Consider the following 18,783-nt stretch of genomic DNA (forward strand, 5'->3'; position numbering starts at 1 on the left):
CATCACTAGTATTTTCCTGTTTATACCATCTATCCACTCCTCGGTGGCTCCACCCAGCATCTCTCAATAACCTGGAAATAAAGCGACGCCTAGATAAATAAATAATAAAGAAAACTGCCGCTGCGGCTGTAAATACACAGGAATATTTGTACCGGATCGCAGCAGACTGACAGATGTAATCGCCTTTATTAGGCGTTTGCTTGGCAGGAAACGAGTGCCGTCCCGACATCAACTGTCACCAGCATCATCTCGGATGCCCCAACTCGAGGGACCTGGATGTGAAAGCGGAGTAAAGGCCGTGTCTTGTGTTATTTAGACAGCCCTGCGATAAGAAAGGGGGGAATGGTTGCAGTAGCAGCAGCGGGGGAGAAGCTAGCTAACTCCATCAGCCGGCAATTTCACCCGCTATTTTACTACTTTAAGGACACTGTGGAAAAAATGAGCGGACACTGAGGCGCATTTTAGGCTGTCTTCAGTTACGAATAATGGAACACAGGCGCCAAAACGAGAGGGAAATGATGTTATTAGCCAGTTAGCTAACGTTAGCCCAGCTAGCTGCTAGTTAACGTTAACTACAACAAATTAGTGGGCTGAGTTAGCCTAGCTAACTCAGCCCACTAATTTCCATAGGCAGGTACAGTAGTCGTTTAGTTGCTGACTAACGCTAGCAACTTTGGTATATTTAGTGAGTGGAAGGGTTTTCCCCCCTTGGTGACACACCTCTTGCATTCAGAGTTTACAATTCCCTGCTGTAAACGAGGCTAGCTAGCTAAGCAGCGGTGCCGATCAGCGCAGCACCCGTCTGCTGTGGTGTCGCTGCAGAAGTCGTAGCTTTCCTGCTGATTAACTCTCAAACGGTCGTCAAACATGGCTCAAGAAGCGTTTCCTTTGCATTATCTGGTTTGGAACAATCAGTACCTGGAGCTGGATCGAGAGCTACAGAAGAAAGAGGTAAGACTTGATTTTGTTTTTTGGAGCTGGTGATTGATGATGGGGGTTTTTTTTTGGCATGTCGAACTGCATTGCGCTCATGCTGCTGCTGCTTGTGTGTTTGGTTTTGCAGCAGGATCTGGAGCGCTTGGATCCGAGAGGGCGCACCCCGCTGGAGCTTGCTGTGTGTCTGGGCCACCTGGAGTCAACCCGGGTGCTGCTCAGGCACTCTGCAGACCCTACACATTGCAACGCACAGGGCTGGACCAGTGAGTGCTCTGCTGCTTCTCTGTTTCCTACCCTCAGGCTACTGAGGGAAAGAGAAACACCCTCTGTAAATAAATGCATGTTTCAGTCTTGCAGGAGGCAGTGAGCACGGGGGACCCTGAGCTTGTACAGCTGGTGCTTCAGTACAGAGACTTCAAGCGTGCCACTGAGAGACTGGCGGGCATTCCCGAGCTGCTCAGCAAACTAAGACAGGTAGATCCATCTGGTTGCACAAATGTAATCTCTTGGGTTTTACACCTGACCCGTTGAACTGAGACAACCCTCATCAATTCCTTGGTGCCTGGTTGAAGGTTGATGGGGAAGAATTTAAGTCTGATGTGTCAGTGTATGTTTTTAGCAGCTCTTGAGCTGTATTGAATCTGAAGGCATAAACGGTAGACGACTTGAGAAGATCTAAGAGTGTCTTCTGTGTCTTCCAGGCACGAGACTTTTATGTGGAGATGAAATGGGAGTTTACCAGTTGGGGTGAGTGTGGCTCATTAATGCATATCCACAGAGGTCAGTTTCAGCACCACAACTAGCTGGACAGCTCCCACAACAGCCGCAAACAGATGTTGTTCAGCGGATTAAAATTAGAGTATCACTACCAACCAGATTATAGCATATATGATTCTCTCATTGATAGTTAATAAATTCAGACAAAAATTGTCAGCTTTATTGTCAGCCAGCTTTTTATTCATTAGGTATTCAAATTGTTTCTAGTGCTACTTCACTGTAACTGCATCTCATCTTCTTCAACTTCCATCTCAGTGCCCTTGGTGTCAAAAGTGTGCCCCAGTGATGTCTACCGGGTGTGGAAGAGTGGCTCTTGCCTCCGTGTGGACACCACACTCCTGGGTTTTGAACACATGACTTGGCTGAAAGGACGACGCAGCTATATCTTCAAGGGTGGAGGTATGCGCTTTTTGCACCTTAGGCCACAATAGCATGCAAGCCTTTTAACTTAGAAACTAACATAGATAGATTCTGAGCTGATGTAGGCCATCCCTGAAAGACTAAAAAGCAATTCTGTTCTTCTAGCTTTGTGATGGCTTTCATTCTGTCAGAATTATTGTCATTTTCCTCTTGCACCTGTATCTTGATTGAGTTTTGTATGCACCCTGATTACACAGCCTAGCTGTTTGTGCTATCTGTCCGTCTCTTCTCAGACGATGGGGCAGTGGTCATGGAGGTGGACCATGAGAAGCAGGTCGTGTACACAGAGCCGCTTGTGTTGTCCCCTCGTGATGCGCCTTCGCTCCTGGCAGCAATGCAGCCATCTCAAGAGAACACAGCCCAGAGACTCACATCGCCTATTGTCTCCACGCACCTCAACACTCGCAATATTGCATTTGAGCGGTAACATACTGTATACATATACGCAGAATTCTTAAATTATTTCTACACATCTCATTTTTCATGTTTCCGTGCATAAACTCTGAGTGCATCCTCACAGTTAGTCATGTAGAAATATATATTATATTAGCACAATGAGTACTTAATTTGTCATTGTGTGTTTAGGAACAAGTCTGGAATCTGGGGCTGGCGCTCTGAGAAGAGCGAGGTCGTCAGTGGGTATGAAGCTAAGGTAAGTGCGAGTGAGCCCATTTAGTTTTAGATGTATTTAATTATTTATTTCAAACTGTGCTTTTGAATTTAGACAGGCAGACACTCATACTCCTGACTGAAAGCAAACTAAAATGCTCACGGGTGCTTTTCCTTTGTGCGTTGTTGTGTATAGGTTTACAGCGCTACCAATGTGGAGCTGGTGACTCGTTCAAGGACAGAACATCTGTCAGACCAGGACAAGTCGAGAAGCAAAGGTAACAACGGATACACACAGATACACCTCATAACTGAGGTGTGTATCTTGAACAGATTGTGGAGACTGAAAAATGTGATTTTTCACCAATTTATTGTAATAAAATGTTGATTGTATTAGAAAATTAGCTCTTCATGGATACTTTCCTTAAGTGGACTTATTATGCTTTTACTTGTTTCTGGTCATATATACACTGCTACAAGTGTGAATGTTCATGTTAAACGTGGTCAAGGTTTTAAATAATAAGTATGAGTAATCCCTCTGAGATTGAAACCGAAGCATCTAACTGCTCAGAATGCTCCATGTCAGATAGATCATCAGTCCATAGGCACAGTAAAAGATAAATAAGGACTATTTTGAACTATGGGTCTTGCAGAGCTGCTCTAATAAAGTGCTGGAATAAAAATATGGGGCTGGAAATTTACAGTCCACTTTAAACAGACCATACAGAGTAAATTTTAATGGATTTTTGTAGCACTTTTATAGTGATCTCTTTTTATTCCTTTTTGTCTTCCTACTCAGGCTCAAAGACTCCTCTGCAGTCTTTCCTGGGGATTGCTGAACAGCACACAGCTCACAATGGGGTAAGTCTCAGCAGCGCCCGTGCATTAACATCTACACACACACCACCTACACTGCTTTCAGTCTCCTTTAATGAACACTGTTACTTACTGCTCCCTTTCCATATTTCTCTTAGAGCAACGTGTCCCAGTGCGCCAGTCCTCACAACCCCACAGCCATCACAGCTGAGGAATACTTCAACCCGGAGTTCAACTTGAACGGCCGCGACATTGGACGCCCCATTGAGCTTACCAGCAAAGTTCAGAGGTAAGATACACAACGCAAATCCATGCACAGATGTTCATCACCACCCTTATTTCTCTTTTTGTTGTTCTGCCTCCATTCTAGGTTTAAAGCAACGCTGTGGTTGAGCGAGTCTCACCCTCTGTCCCTGGCCGAGCAAGTGACACCCATCATAGACCTCATGGCCATTTCGAACGCCCACTTTGCCAAGCTGCGTGACTTCATCACCCTCCGCCTGCCACCAGGCTTCCCTGTCAAGATAGGTGAGTGTGGTTAAAGATATATGTTGTTAGTGGCACTATTTGAGACTTTTTGAAAGTTTGCCAACTTGACATTATCTCACGGTAGTTATTTTGCAATAACAAGAGCAAGCACCTGTATAAATGAAAGAGGAGAGAGCAAAGACTTTAGTTTCTATGTTTACCAGGGTGTAAAAATCACATGTATCAAATCATCGGTCAAAACTGGTTAAATCCAAATGGCAACTGTCTTGTTTAGGGTGTGCAATCCTAGCTTATATGAAGTATATAATTATATTAAATATATTGAAGATCCCAGAAATGCAATCACCTCTGAGCCTCCAATCACCTTTTGTGGGTTTGGAAGGAGTTTTATTTATATGTTTTTGTTTAAGTCCTTGCTGGCCACCACATCTCATGTCTGACTGAACTCTCCGTCTGCCTTTCAGAGATTCCTCTGTTTCATGTGTTGAATGCCAGAGTGACGTTCAGCAACCTGTGCGGCTGTGACGAGCCGGTCAGTTCTGTGACGGTTCACAAACCAGAGAGCCCCGGAGAAGCTGGTAACTACTGACCTAACATTTAGTGGTACCTGATACCTTTACATGACTTTAAATTGACATGTAATCATTATCATTGTTATTATCATGTACTTTCTCATATCACAGGTCAGGCCACTCCTCCCTTCCACTGTGAGGTGGACCCCTCAGTGTTTGAGCCCCCTCCCGACTACACCACTCTCGGTCCGGGCCGCAGCGAGCCAATGAGGGACGAGGATGACAACCTGCTGCAGTTTGCCATTCAGCAGAGCCTGCTGGACGCCGGCACAGAGAGCGACCAGGTCAGAACAAATCCCCTTCTGGGTCACAGAGCCTTGTTCTTCTTTTCCTTTCAAGACTTTTCTGGGGTTTTTTTAAATTTTCTCTCAGTTTATTAATTTGCCCTTCTCATGTGACGTTTTACAGCACCTTTTAAAAAACAAAGGGTCTCGGGTCATAATACTGTTACAGTGTTTTTATCATCTCAAACTCATTCCACTGTGAATTATTTAAAAGCTCAGCACAGTCTCTGTGTAGGTTGTCCTTAAATCTAAAGCCAGGTGTAACCCTTGTGTCTGGTTTTCAGGTGACCATCTGGGAGGCCCTCACCAACAGCCGTCCGGTGCCACAGTCTCCCCTGTACGAGGAAGACTCTCAGCTGGAGAGGTGAGCTTATCCTCAGGCTTTACCCATCTTCTTTTCTTAAACTGGCCATGTCCTTAATAATTACTTCAAACGTTCTGAGATGGCACACAACACACCTAAGGACTGTTTCCAGATTGTCGTGTTTGACAGAGAGGAGCATAAACCTGGCAGCTGAGTCACTCATCTATGCAACACATGTTAATGACTGGTCCGTGGACTGTTGGCTGGACATTCTGACTTTTGTTTGTTCTGCAAATGAAATGATGAGACGAAACGTCTGCTATCTCAGTCAGTCTGTCTAAATCGTATGCAACACTGATCAGCTGCCAGGCCCAGCTTCAGTTCACGGACACTTTCACGCTGCTCACACTAGTTAAAGGTTTTATGCCTGAATGAAAGCTTCAGAAAACAGCCAGAGATATGAGGACATGCAGGTAGATATCCTCCATATGTTTTCTCTGGTATTAAACTTTAATACTTACACTTTCTAAGAAAGTGATAACACCTCTGCAACCAAATTTAACAGGCTCTTTTTCTTGCCAGTGCTCCTCCTCTTCACAATGGAAACAAATGGCACTGATCATATACTTTTCACTCACCTTTTGACATGTCTGGTTAAAAGGTTATGACCTCACAAACTCTCTTGTAGTTGTTACTGTAAAGAAAAATCAGACAGTTTTAACTTATCTTCCTTGTTGTTATGTAGGGAAATCCCTGGCTTGTGAAGTGACTTAATTACACATTTCTAAATAGAGTTCAGTGATGAGCTTTTTCTTCCCACCTTCTCCTGAGAGCACCAGCTTAAATTTATCCTGTAATGAAGCGCAGCTTGAAAAGTCTCCTGTTAAGAGACCCGTCGTTATTTAACGGTGTCCTCATTTCTCTCCCATCTCAGGGCGATCCAGGAGTCTCTGTCCATCTCACTGGCCAGCAGAGAGGGAGAGGAGATGGCCGACCCCAGCCAGCCCTCTTCTGTCTCTCCGTTGGACCCCACCGCCAACTCCCCGCTCTCCTACAGCACAGTGACCGATCCGCGCTTATCCGCACACTACGGTGTGGCGACCAGCTTCGACGAGCAGCTGCGGATTGCCATGGAGCTGTCCTGCAGGGAGCAGGAGGAGATAGACAGGTGGGAGTGGAGACGAGATGGATGAGGAAATGAGTCATTTCTGAAATTGTGGGTTTATATGACCTATAATTGTTAGACAGAAGGAAGAAACGACAACAAACAAACAAAAAACCTCTCACACCTGCTAGAATTTGTAGAGCTTACAAAGTATTAGTCATCTTTTTTATTTTTGTTTTAATTTAATGGAGTGTGCACACAGAGAGTGCCGCCCTCTGCTCTTTCATCTCAAACTCATATTTTGGCAGCATGGTGTGACAAACAACAACTGCGACACTTTAGCTGTCAAAAATCTCTCAAAAAACAAATGATGCTGACAAATTATTCCCTGCTTAGGGAAGCAGTTGGATTCAGATGGATTCATCCATTCATCTAACCACCCTTTTTCATAACCACGTATCTAATTCAGGGTTATCCATCTGTCACTGGGCTAGAGGCGGGGGACACTGCAGACAAGTTTCCTTGCTCTCACGTGGCTGGAAACATTAAAAATGTTTTAAGCTTGAAAAATAAAATATGAAAAAAAGGAGAGGAAGATAATGAGGGATAAAATACTGCTTGTCAGCACCCCATTAATGCTACCCAGTGCTATCATAGCCAAATAGCAAAGTAGTTTATCTGATGTTATTATAACTATATCAGCCTTCAGCTGTAGCGGTCTAATTATTTCTGGTGTTAATGGCGGCTCATAGTTCAGCTGCTGTCAAAGAGGCCCGATTGAACCTGCAAACTACTAGCTATACAGGCAGTTTAAAAGTGTCTTTATGAAGCACGAGGGATTTCAGCAGATGCTAAATGCCCGAAGTGAAAGGTTCAGTCCACTGAATGAGCAAAACAGTGGGGGGCTGTGGGGGGTCACTTCTCATTCTGCAGTCTTGTGAACTTCTACGGACACAATTTTATGAAATAAAGGTGAAAATTAAAAAATTCTGACCCAGATTAGGACTCACAACGACTCAGACTCGTGTATTGTTTTCAGTCGGTCATCCTCAGTCATCTCTGGTGAGTTAATGCACATTTAGCAGTGAGTTACTCTTCCATCCTCCTTTGTGTCAGATGGTAATGAGCTGCAAATTCGGTGTGAAGTCACGTTGCTTTTGGTGCCTTTCGTTTGGGTGGTAACCTGATTAAATACATTCACCTGTTCAACAAAAAATTCATTTTTATTAGTAAATTTCTTGATTTTCATAATTCATGCGCGCTTCAGCAAGAACTGTGCAGTTTTCTTAGATTGACAACTTTTTTTTTCAGCTATGGTCCTGTGAGAAACGGAGTACACCATGTGATTGAGAAGCTTGTAGAAACACCTTTCAGTATAAATAACTTGACTTAATTATTTTCTACATCAGTCTCTCACGTCACGCTTCTTTACGGCATTGCTTCAGTTCATCGAGGTTCGCAGGGTTTCTCTTAATGCCCTACCACAGCATTTCAATCAGGTTGAGTCAGCCATTCTGTTGTGACAGATGGCCTCACATTTGACTCTAGAATACTTTGGTATACAGAGGAGTTCATAGTCCACTCAATGACAACAAGGTGCCCTGGCCCTGTGACTGCAAAGCAAGCCCAGATCATCACCACTCGTCTGTCCAAAGGACATTGTTCCAAAAGTCTTTGTTCAGATGCAGCTTTGCAAACCCAAGCTGTACTGCCATGTGCTTTTTAGAGAGAGGAGGCTTTCTTCTTTCAGTCCTTCCAAACAAGCCACATTTGTTCAATCTTTTGGTGTGTTGGTGTTGTTCCTGCATCATCAATACTAATGTTGCTCCAGGATCAGCATCGCAAATGGCCAGGGAGCATTCAGTCAGCATTAGCCAAGAAGTTAATGCTTTTAAAACACGAGTAACCTAAATTTGGCTAATGGCAAACCTAAGTTGATAATGTTCTTTTGTACAAACTGATTAAAGAAAAGAGTTAAAATGTTTACTGTTTGTTGTGGAGGAAAACTTAATATAAACAAACCCCCCACTCCCACATTGCAAAGCTATGACATCACAACAATGTGCTTGATCCCTTTAAAGCCAAATCATATTTGTTAAGTGAGTTTTTGAGATTACATCACAAGTGTGATCTCCCTTCCCTAACCCCACCCCCTGAAAAACCCAAATAAACTGCAGGAGATATTTGTATGGAATAAATTGCAAAAAATATTATAAAATATGATACAAATTTTAACTCATATATGCAAATTAATATTTCATGTTTTTTAAATTTCATCAGAAGATTCACCAAATACTCTGTTGTTAAAAAATTGGAATTTTCTGACAATTATTTTGTGATTCATGCTTTGAAGGGTTAAGATGATGCAGGAACACCTACACGGGGATATCAAATACACCACTTTACATTTAACACTACTTTAACACACTATCGGGCGATCGTGGCTTAAAGAGTTGGCAGTTCGTCTTGTAACCGGAAGTTTGCCGGTTCGAGCCCTGGCTCGGACAGTCTCGGTCGTTGTGTCCTTGGGCAAGACACTTCACCTTCAGATTACACTTATAACACGATCCGAACAGCTTTTCAGATGCCTTAAACCTGTGAAGAAAGTCATCTTAAAGTGATGATGCTGTCAGTGTTCTGACAGATGAACTTCTTATTTTGCTACAGGAAGCGTAAGGAGGAGGAGGAGGAGCTGGAGAGGATCCTGCAGCTGTCACTCACCGAAAAGTAATGTAACACCGACAAGGGCAGGCGGAGGCAGGTCTACATTAGGGAACAATCATCTTATTTATTCTGTTTTATTTTTTAAATCCTGAGATGTTAACTTATTACAGACATTTTATTTGTATTTCTCACACGAAGGCTGCTACAACAGAGTGTAAAGGACCTGAATATAAGAAATGTGAAACAGGAAGAGACCGCTACTCTTAAAAAACAACAAAAAATAAACACTATAGTGAAGGAGTGAGACGAAAAGGGATAGTGTGTTTGGTTTTCTTTTTTATTGAATATTTTTCACAGTCTTGCTGTCTTTACTGAGTAATGAATGATCCTTAAACTTTAAACCTATAACATGATCCACAATAAAGATAAAAAATAAAATAAAGTGCAATCTTAATGGAATAACTTATAAAACTATAACATTTCAAAAGTTTATGTTGGCTTACTCCTGTGTGTGGAAAATAAAAAAAAATAACAATGATCCTGGATTGTGTCTGTGGGTTTTTTTTGTTTGTTTGTTTTTAATTTATTAATAAAGAATAAGAAGAAACATCAGTTTTCTATATTTACAATTTAATTATACATTGATCCGAAATAAACAACAGTGCTTTAAGCTTTTGTTTCTTTTGTTTCTTTTCTCTTTTTTTTTTTTACACATTTAAACATGAATAACAGGCAGAAGCTGAGACAAAAACCAAAGCTAATCTGCAAAACCTATTCATGTTACTTTGGCAGTTGATTGTTTTCACCTACGTGAGATTTTTGACATCAGAGTCATCACTTTTGTATTGTGAAAATAGTCATCAATCAATCAGTAAAGCAAGAAAGCACTCAGCAGAGTTGGAATCATATTCAACCCCAGTGACAGCGTTTAAGCTCACTCTTACAAAACTTATGAAAAATACAAAAATGGAGTACAGTGATGCAACGTTGCACATGTAAACAATCTTTCATCAAGAACATATTAAAGACCTTCACTGATAATCTTACAACTCTGCAATGTGAAAATCTTATCTAGCATTGGCCAAGCTTTTTAAAAATATTCTCGGGCTCTCAAACATGTTTCATCCTCATGTTCAGACCCTCCTGCTTCTGGTATTATTACTTTAGCTGTAGCGGTGTCGCTGATGGCCGCCCTCAGCCCAGTCTAAACATCCAGGGCATGACTTTTCATTCATTAACATCCAAGTTCCCGAGGGGGTTGATTACTTTGGTGAACCCTCAGTGTAAAAGTTCCAATACGGATCCATCCACAGGTACAAAGATTTGAACAAACATTTAATCTTTTACAAAGTTTTTGGGACTGACTACGGGATGAAATGTTCAGCTTTTTTATTGACACCCCTCAGCTGGATTGCAATGACGGATGCAGATATTAGTGGTCACTGAAATAAACACAGAAATCCTTTTGATCATCTAGCACCGTCCGCTCATTTGGTCACAATATTTAAGCAACGGTCCAAACTCTCCCATCTTGGAGAAAAATGTATAAATTTCGTTTCAATAAAGCAGAATTTAGCCATTTTCACCGTGAACATTGTGATCTCTGAGCTGTAGGTAAAAGTTTTACGTTATACTTGTCAGGTTACACCAGTCCCTACTTCACGCTGTCGGTTTCTCGGTCGTCCACTGTGCCGTGTTAGATCGTTGTTTTTCCATTCAGTTTTGTTTCATAAGGGGAGACTTTCTCATCAGTCGAAACATAGATGTTTTCTCTCCGTTGTTTTAGGGCTCTCCTGAGCTCATCATCCAACTGAGCTGGTTTAAACAAAAGCATTCAAGTCATTTAGACTTGCTCTTACATTTGCCTTGATTTCTGCCCGTTCGCTTGTTTGTTTTGTTTTTAAATCAACATTCACTCTGCTCACCTAGATTCAGGCTGGAGTCATTGGGATCATCAGGAATGACATATTCTCCCTCATCAGGCTTGTTTGGCAGAATCTCCTCTTTGGTCCGTGACCGCAGCATAGGGGGCACTTGTGCCTTTGGTAGTGGTTTAGGTGCACGTGCGGTTGTGTTGAGGCACTTGGGAGCTGGTGATGCCTCTATTGAACACAATCGGTGGTTAGGAGTTGCCCACTTCACTGTAACCATTTTTAAAAGCAGTACTCTCACCGATCAAAGTGTCATAGGGCTGAGATGGAATGAAAGGACAAAGCCGATACTCAGTTTTTTCAATGAAGTATTTTAGAACATCCTTCAGGGAGCTGACGGTCACCTACAGAGGACGTGTGAAAAAAAAAGCCAAAGATAGACTCGGTTAATGATGCTCCCCTTTGATTTATCAGAAGTATCTGTCATTCCTCTATTACAGACAGCAGATTTTATGACACTTCTACAGCTTATAAAATAATAATAAAACAACGATAATTACAGGCGGCCTGTTTAACACTGTAAAGCTTCACTGTTCTGCTGAGACTTGCAAACTGGCAATAATCTGAACTTTGTGCTCCACAGAAATGTACTACATTGCCAAAACCTGGACTTGAACCTAGGACCCTCAGATCTTCAGTCTTTATTAGCTCTGCAGTTTTATTGCTCTATGCAATAAATCACATAATGATTTTCTGCAGCATTTATTAATCCTGTGTCCTTTCTGTAAGTGCATTTTGCTTTTATATATGAGTTTTTGGTCATCATTTGATCAACAACTGATAATGTTGAAATTATTTGACTGTTTTGGTCAGGTGACGGGTCACAGTGCTCTCTCTCATTCTCCATGTGTAGTGCATTGCCGAAATAGCTTAGTTGGGAGAGCGTCAGACTGAAGATCTGAAGGCCCCCTGGTTCAATCCCAGGTTTCGGCATTATACATTTAATCAGAGAAAGGATGATAATGGCCTAATAAAACTGAACCACAACCTCTGCCTTTTAAATCTGACCTGTATCTAAAATGGTTAAATGTTTAAAAAAAAGCCTGAGAGGACATACTGCCCTCTTAGCAGATGTTCAGTCTGGTGCTCTCCCACATGACTACCAAATTCAAGTCATTTACTCAGTTAAAATTACTTGGCACAGAAAGTAAGGACATTCGTGTTTGATCAATAATTTCTTTATTGGAACAGTAGTTCTTGGCAATTAATCTTATGCTGTTGAAAAGTCTGTTTATTTCCCCTTATTTAACCAGTAAATGGTTTAGTAAGAGAAATGCATTTGCACATATGTACACTCCTGCCTTTCCTTCTCTCTTGCTCCCTCCTCATATGCCTTCCCTTTTTCCTCTTCCTCTGTCTTTGTGCTAACAGTTGTACAGTTTCCACTGGCACTCTGTTGGTCAGCAGCACCTGGGTGATGTCAGTTACTGAATCACTTGCCTTTTTTGGTGCAAGTCATGGATGCTTGGTGATACTCCAGTGCTCTCCAAAAGTTGATTCTGTTCATATGAACGTGACGTTTTGTGGGAGAATCGTTTCATCACTCATCCAAGTGACTTCTTCAGTCTCAGCTGACTGCAGGTTTCCCCAATCTTATAAACATTACATTACATAATGACTGAAACCATGCAAATGTACTGTTTATAAGATTGGGGAAACCTGCAGTCAGCTGAGACTGAAGAAGTCACTTGGATGAGTGATGAAACATTTCTCCCACAAAACGCTACGTCTAGATGAACAGAATCAACTTTTGGAGATTTACTTACCTGGATGATTGAGCATGCATCATAATGGCACGCCAGTGCCGAAATAGCTCAGTTGGGAGAGCGTCAGACTGAAGATCTGAAGGTCCCTGGTTCAATCCCGGGTTTCGGCATTGTGCTTTGATTAACTGATTAATAAATCTTTAGAAAAGGTGAACTACAGTATTTTTCTGCAACACCAACCCTCTGCATGTCCTCCTCTACATCCATGAACCTGAACAGAATTGTGTATGTGGGTTGCCCCAGTAAAAAAATCTGGTTTCATCTGAAGTTAATCCCATTTTAATTGTTTTTCCTGTGAGTTTCTAGGCATGGATCGTGACTTAAAACTAGCCTGAGGTTTGTTCAAGTGAGGCGAACACATAGGTCCTTCTGCTGAACATGTTTGTTGCCGAAATAGCTCAGCTGGGAGAGCGTCAGACTGAAGATCTGAAGGTCCCTGGTTCAATCCCGGGTTTCGGCATTGTGTTTTGATTATGTGTTAATGCCATCAGGTAAATGTCTCCAAACAACTTACTAAAGTGTTGATCCAAAACCAGTATCGTTAACAACACGATTGATCTGTCCGCCTCTAATTTCACTCACTACACGCTCATGATTCTTCTTTGAATCACTTGTGCTCCTGTGGCTTTGAAGGAACTTTATGTGTAAATGTGTCCTTTAGCTGAAATATATTCTGATTGGTGAGAAGCTGTGAGAGCCTGTAAGGACTTACTGGTGTCTCCAGTTCAATGACAAATCCGGCGTTTATTTGGGTCACTCTGTAATTCTTCATTACAGGCCCGCTGAAACAGAAGAAACGTTGTGATGATTATATTACAGTTAAATTCTTCACAGTGTGTTTTTGCTCAATGGGCTTTCACTGAGCAAAGTTCATATTACGTTCCACTTTCTGTCTGTCCCACTCAATACTGTTTTTATCGCCAGTTAGTTCCTGGTGAACACTTCATTCTCTGTGTCAATGTGTCAGACTTACCAGTAATAATAATAATAAGGTGAATAAATTGTTTGTTGGCATCTTTCAAAGCACTCAAACTCACGTTACATTACGAAATTAGCAGGAACAATATTGAAATAGTTCTAAAACTCAGTAATATATATTATTGTAAGAGATATAAAACAAGACATTTATAGCTGATGTGCTGATGAAATCAGTCAGTACAGGAGAAAATTTATAATACAAAAAGATTAATGGTCAAAATTCAATAGTCATTTATGAGCAGGTATTCTGCATTCAGTGGTGTATATCAGAGGTTTGAATAGATTAGCAGACCTGGATGACACTTGTCTGAGGGTCAAGGCGTAGTTGTTGGGCATGGTGGACGGGCGAAGGATGATGCTTCCACACTCTGGGTTTTCCTCTAGCATCTTCTCAGCCTCCTTTCGAGTCACATCAAAGAAACACCTACAGGATTCAAAGGAAAAACAAGGAGGCACACTTCTATTTTATTGTATTTTAACTGTTTTGAAGCACTTTTTAAAGTCTATCTGAGAATTTTCTGAACCTACAAATGATCAGTGTTTACACAAACAGCAGACAGTGCTTACTCAGCAATCTCAGAGCTCAATTTGTCTTTGGATGGCGGGCCTGAGAGGAAACCTGGTCGAGGTGGGAGCGGTGGACGTGACGATGGGGATTTTCTTTTTATTTCCTGAGTGAGAACCTCCTTCAGCTGTAACACCTGGCCAGGCATCAGCTGCAGCTTACTGGGAAGCTCCTTCTGCAAGGAAACACGAGCTCGACCTCAGTACCATTCAGATCATCTGTAACATGTTCAAAAATATATCCTGATATATTTTAAAAATATATAAACGTTTATTCACTGGCCACTTTATCTGGCACCTTGCTCATTTACACCAATATCTAATCAGTCAATCAAATGGCAGCAACTCAGCACATTTTAGGCATGTGGACACCGTCAAGGTAACCTGGTGAAGTTCAAACTGAGAAAGAAAAAAGGTGATTTAAGTGACTCGGCCTTTGCTGTTGGTGCTGAATTGGCAGGTCTGATTATTTCAGAAACTGCTGATCTTTTGGGATTTTACCATATACCTGACGGCTCATTTCAACTAAGGTAGAAGAGCATCTTTGAATGCACAACACATCCAATCACAAAAGACAACACCAGGCGTTCAGCTACAAACAAGAAACTGAGGGTCATCATCACTGAACAGAAAAATGTTGCCTGGGTCTCGATTTCTGCTGTGCAGTAATAATGCGAAGGACTTCAGACTTTATCTGTACCAGGTGAACATTATTTAAATACCACTGTCTACATCACTGTGTGTGTGTAATATCCTGTATAAATGGAAATAATTGTGCTGAATCAATTAGATCGGCGTGTGTTTGCTCACCTTGACCACAGTCAGGATGAAACCCCTCCACACCTCTCCCATGTCTGCACTGTCCATCTACACACACACACACACACACACACACACACACACACACACACACACACACACACACACACAGTTGATAAAAAGCTGGTGCGATGTATAGTATTGATCCATCCAGTGATTAATTATAAGATTAGATATTAGATGTAATTGGATCATTTGAAGTGAGTTTTATCACAACAGACCTTAAGTTGCACCTTCTCTGTGCTGAGGCTGAGAGTGAACACAGTGGGTTCCTTCTTCTGATATGGAGAGTCTGACTCCATCGACTTCAGCTGGTCCAGGTCCAACTTCTCTGTATACTGAGAAAAAAATCAGGTCAGTGCTCCCAGCACTTCCTTATTGCCCCTCAAAGCTACTTCCTAATTCTTGGAATTAAACACTCCACATATTTTCAAAAGATGATTCAGTGATTAAGTCAAGCGCACAATGTGAACAAGCATAGGTGTTTGCTTACGGTATCCTGTGTGTCATCCTTGTACAGAAACAGCGAACACCCACGGAGCTCTCCATAGTATTTCTTGAAATCCTGAAAGTCATTTGATGAACATATCAGGCATCACACTTAAACTACTTACACTTGACCTGTTTCAGTTTTTCAGCTACGCAGTCATGTGGAAAACTATGCACACTTCCTGATTCGGTATCTAGTTGCTATCTGGACTTTGACTGAGCTACTGCAGCACCTTGATTCTTTTCTCTTTTCAGCCATTCTTTAGTAGATTTGGTGCTCTCCATTGTGTAGTTGCATGACCCACTTTTGCCACGTTTTAGCTGTCAGACAGATGGCCTCACATTTGTATATTTAGTATACAGAGAGATTCACAGTCAACTCAGTATCTGCAAAGTTCACAGGGCCTGTGAACTTTGCAGATACCTTTACCGCCATGTTTGCAATCGGTATCAGGTGTTTGTGCTGATATGTTGTGTTTGTTTTTTCCAAACGTGTTGCTGTACATTATCTCCAAACATTTCTACTTTGGTCTCATCTGTCTAAAGGACAATGTTTCAGAAGTCTCGTGGTTTGTTCAGATGCAACCTTGCGGATCAAAGCTGTGCTGCCATGTTTGCTTTAGTGAGAACAGAGGCTTTCTGCTGGCAACCCTTCCAAAAATGCACTACTTGTTCAGTCTTTTTCTAACTGTTCTGGTGTAAACTTTAACATTTAACACGCTAACTGAGGCCTGTAGAGTCTGAAATGTAGCTCTTGGTTGTTGTTGAAATTTTTCTGATCTTGATGAGACATCGACCCTGGGTAGATTGTCTTAAAACACACCAGAATGGTCCAGACTAGCAAACTGCTAAAACTCTTGCTGGTGATCAGTTCATCAAGTACATTTGATTAACGGCCCATGGCTGCCTCTTACCCTCTTAACTCCTGTGGAAACAGTAAGGATGTAGCTTTTTCAAAAATGCTCTTTGTCACATGATTGTATTTACACGTATCTAAAGGCTGTAAGATAATTTACAGATGAGGTATTTATATACAGACCTCTATGTCTTGTATATTTATTGTAGGATTACCATTATAAAATATGATGCACCGTCAGAGCCGAGCTACTCACTCACCGGTGATAAAAGGTGGTTAAATTTAGTCCCCTCTCCACAATAAGGCAGTAACAGTTTACGTCAGATTGAAACAACTACAGTCAGCCCAGATTACATTTGAATAATAATGTCAAAAATTGCTTCTCTACATTTTTCATGCCATTAAAATATTTTACAGTTATAAAACCTTTTCGATAACCAATAAAACAATCTCATAAAAATGTGTCCTACATAGTTTATGTGTACCACAGCACTGTGTGTCTGCTGAAAGTCATGACTGCATGAAGAGTACAGACATAAAACATTTTTATGTTTTTTGATGTTGAGTAACACAAAATTAAGATAAGATAAGATAAGATAACCTTTATTAGTCCCACACGTGGGAAATTTGTTTTGTCACAGCAGGAAGTGGACAGTGCAAAAGTTATGAGGCAAAAATTAGAATACAATAAGAATAAATACAGTACACAACTGTACAGAATAGAATAAAATAAAATACTATATACAGTAGAATAAAATAAAATAAATATACAATAAGATAAAAATAGAATACAAATACAAATACTATATACAACTGAGTAAAAATACAACGATGACAGAAAGGATTATTGCACTTAGTATTATTGCATATGTATGGATGTGTGTGCTTGATCAGTTAAAGTCTTTATTATGGAGTCTGACAGCAGTGGGGAGGAAAGACCTGCGAAATCTCTCCGTCCCACACCGTGGGTGCCGCAGTCTCCCTTTGCTTTGTCTCCACTTTTTAAAGTAGTCCAAGAGTAATCAGATTATGCTACACAAATTTATGTAATCTAGCGGATTAATAATCAGATATGTAGCTTGTACTCAGCAACCAACATTACAGTGCAGTGCAGTAAGACCCAACTCTCTGACCTACAGCATTAAAATACTGTCGGTCAGTAAGTGATTTAGTAACAGGCCGACAAAGCTAATTCTCCATTATAAGTCCTTACTTTTGTTACACTTTTGCAGCTTTTGTTTGGTTTGTTTGGTCTTAATTATTTACATTTCCTCATGTTTATTCCCCATATTCGTTCTTACCTTGTCTTTACTGTGTTTCTTCAGCAGGTGTCCGGAGTAGTAGAGAGGCAGGGCTGTGATCGTCTCCCTCCTCTTGTGGACAACTCTGGGGGGCACTGACATTGTCCAGTAGTCTCTCAAGTCAACGTCTTCTTCTGCCCTGGTTTGGCTCAGCTTATGTCTTACAGTGCAGTCACTAGTCAAGGGCGAACTGCTGAGTCCTGGAAAAGCTTTGTTCTGATTTTGTTTCCTTATGAGGCTCTGATAACGGGTATGAATTGAGACTAGGCGTCCAGAATATGAGAGTTTTGATCACGAGGCCATAAATGTACAAAGATAAGCCTTTCTTTCCCCCAACTTCAGCCTCAGCACTGTCCTCTCCCTCAGAATGAGGAAATGTTAGTAAATATATAAAGAAGGAAGTAGCTGGTGTTATAAGAACTCTCATACTAACTTGTGCTTTTGTACTTTGGACCTGAGCATATCCCTAAAAAGCTTTACACCACAATAAAATATGCACACACACACACACACACACACACACACACACACACACACACACACACACACACACACACACACACACACACACACACACGTTCACATCAGATCAAAGATTATTTCAGTTAACTTCACTTATTTCTTGGAGATTTATCTTAACTTTAAACATAATAAATTCTTACCTAGAATTAAATTCAGGTGTAAATGGGACTGCAAACAGATTCTGAGGAATTCACACATACACACGCACGCACAAGCTCTTAATATTGCAAGTCAGCGTAATATTTAGATTGAACACACGATTAAAGAAGATAAGCAACACTTGTTTAAAAACATTCAGCAGGATTTGTCGTGTGAGAGCTGGCACGGCGCCATGTACTAAGACAGATTTATCACAAAGTTGAAAATATACAATACACAGAATACATACATGAATGGTTTAAACTTGACTATAAGATGGTATCAATATATTTTAAGGTGTAAAGGACAAGGGCAAAATTAGACTGAAAACTTAAAAAAAAAAAGTAAATTGCTGAAACCTGCATCACTACTTAAAATTCAGTGATGCTAGCTAGATAAATAAATAGTTCGATATTGTGTAGCAGATAACAGAAATAACAGTG

At 41.1% G+C, this 18,783-nt stretch overlaps 2 protein-coding genes and 3 non-coding genes across 5 annotated transcripts; 4 read left to right on the forward strand and 1 right to left on the reverse strand.

Annotated features, from left to right (window-relative positions):
- Positions 1 to 48: 48 nt before the first annotated feature.
- ankrd13d (ankyrin repeat domain 13 family, member D) lies at positions 49 to 9,516 on the forward strand. The gene is made up of 16 exons (XM_004545500.4): positions 49 to 951; positions 1,064 to 1,199; positions 1,286 to 1,410; positions 1,638 to 1,683; positions 1,969 to 2,112; positions 2,367 to 2,556; positions 2,719 to 2,785; positions 2,939 to 3,020; positions 3,542 to 3,603; positions 3,717 to 3,847; positions 3,929 to 4,086; positions 4,512 to 4,625; positions 4,731 to 4,903; positions 5,188 to 5,267; positions 6,142 to 6,375; positions 8,980 to 9,516. The coding sequence occupies exons 1-16, from the start codon at positions 868 to 870 to the stop codon at positions 9,041 to 9,043; spliced, it is 1,890 nt and encodes a 629-aa protein (XP_004545557.1). The 5' UTR covers positions 49 to 867; the 3' UTR covers positions 9,044 to 9,516.
- Positions 9,515 to 18,035, reverse strand: LOC101468937 (signal-transducing adaptor protein 1). The gene is made up of 10 exons (XM_004545501.4): positions 17,681 to 18,035; positions 15,528 to 15,599; positions 15,256 to 15,372; positions 15,026 to 15,082; positions 14,219 to 14,391; positions 13,944 to 14,075; positions 13,386 to 13,455; positions 11,149 to 11,251; positions 10,902 to 11,078; positions 9,515 to 10,791 (listed from the first exon to the last, which is right to left on the reverse strand). Exons 1-10 carry the CDS (start codon positions 17,780 to 17,782, stop codon positions 10,673 to 10,675), a joined length of 1,122 nt encoding a protein of 373 aa, XP_004545558.2. The 5' UTR covers positions 17,783 to 18,035; the 3' UTR covers positions 9,515 to 10,672.
- On the forward strand, positions 11,767 to 11,840 carry trnaf-gaa (transfer RNA phenylalanine (anticodon GAA)). The gene has a single exon. It is a non-coding gene; the product is annotated as a tRNA-Phe (tRNA).
- trnaf-gaa (transfer RNA phenylalanine (anticodon GAA)) lies at positions 12,711 to 12,783 on the forward strand. Its single transcript has one exon. It is a non-coding gene; the product is annotated as a tRNA-Phe (tRNA).
- Positions 13,061 to 13,133, forward strand: trnaf-gaa (transfer RNA phenylalanine (anticodon GAA)). The gene has a single exon. It is a non-coding gene; the product is annotated as a tRNA-Phe (tRNA).
- Positions 18,036 to 18,783: the final 748 nt, after the last annotated feature.

Source organism: Maylandia zebra, linkage group LG2, assembly GCF_041146795.1.
Source record: "Maylandia zebra isolate NMK-2024a linkage group LG2, Mzebra_GT3a, whole genome shotgun sequence".
Classification (NCBI taxonomy): Eukaryota; Metazoa; Chordata; class Actinopteri; order Cichliformes; family Cichlidae; genus Maylandia; species Maylandia zebra.

Coding starts and splice junctions, on each gene's coding strand:
- LOC101468937 (XM_004545501.4), bottom strand. CDS start 17,782: ATGTCAGTGCCCCCCAGAGTTGTCCACAAGAGGAGGGAGACGATCACA. Junction 13,456..13,943: donor CTCAGACAAGTGTCATCCAG/GTCTGCTAATCT, acceptor CTTCTGTTTCAG/CGGGCCTGTAATGAAGAATT. Junction 11,252..13,385: donor TCATTGAACTGGAGACACCA/GTAAGTCCTTAC, acceptor CGTCCTCTGTAG/GTGACCGTCAGCTCCCTGAA.
- ankrd13d (XM_004545500.4), top strand. CDS start 868: ATGGCTCAAGAAGCGTTTCCTTTGCATTATCTGGTTTGGAACAATCAG. Junction 2,113..2,366: donor CTATATCTTCAAGGGTGGAG/GTATGCGCTTTT, acceptor GTCTCTTCTCAG/ACGATGGGGCAGTGGTCATG. Junction 3,021..3,541: donor GGACAAGTCGAGAAGCAAAG/GTAACAACGGAT, acceptor CTTCCTACTCAG/GCTCAAAGACTCCTCTGCAG.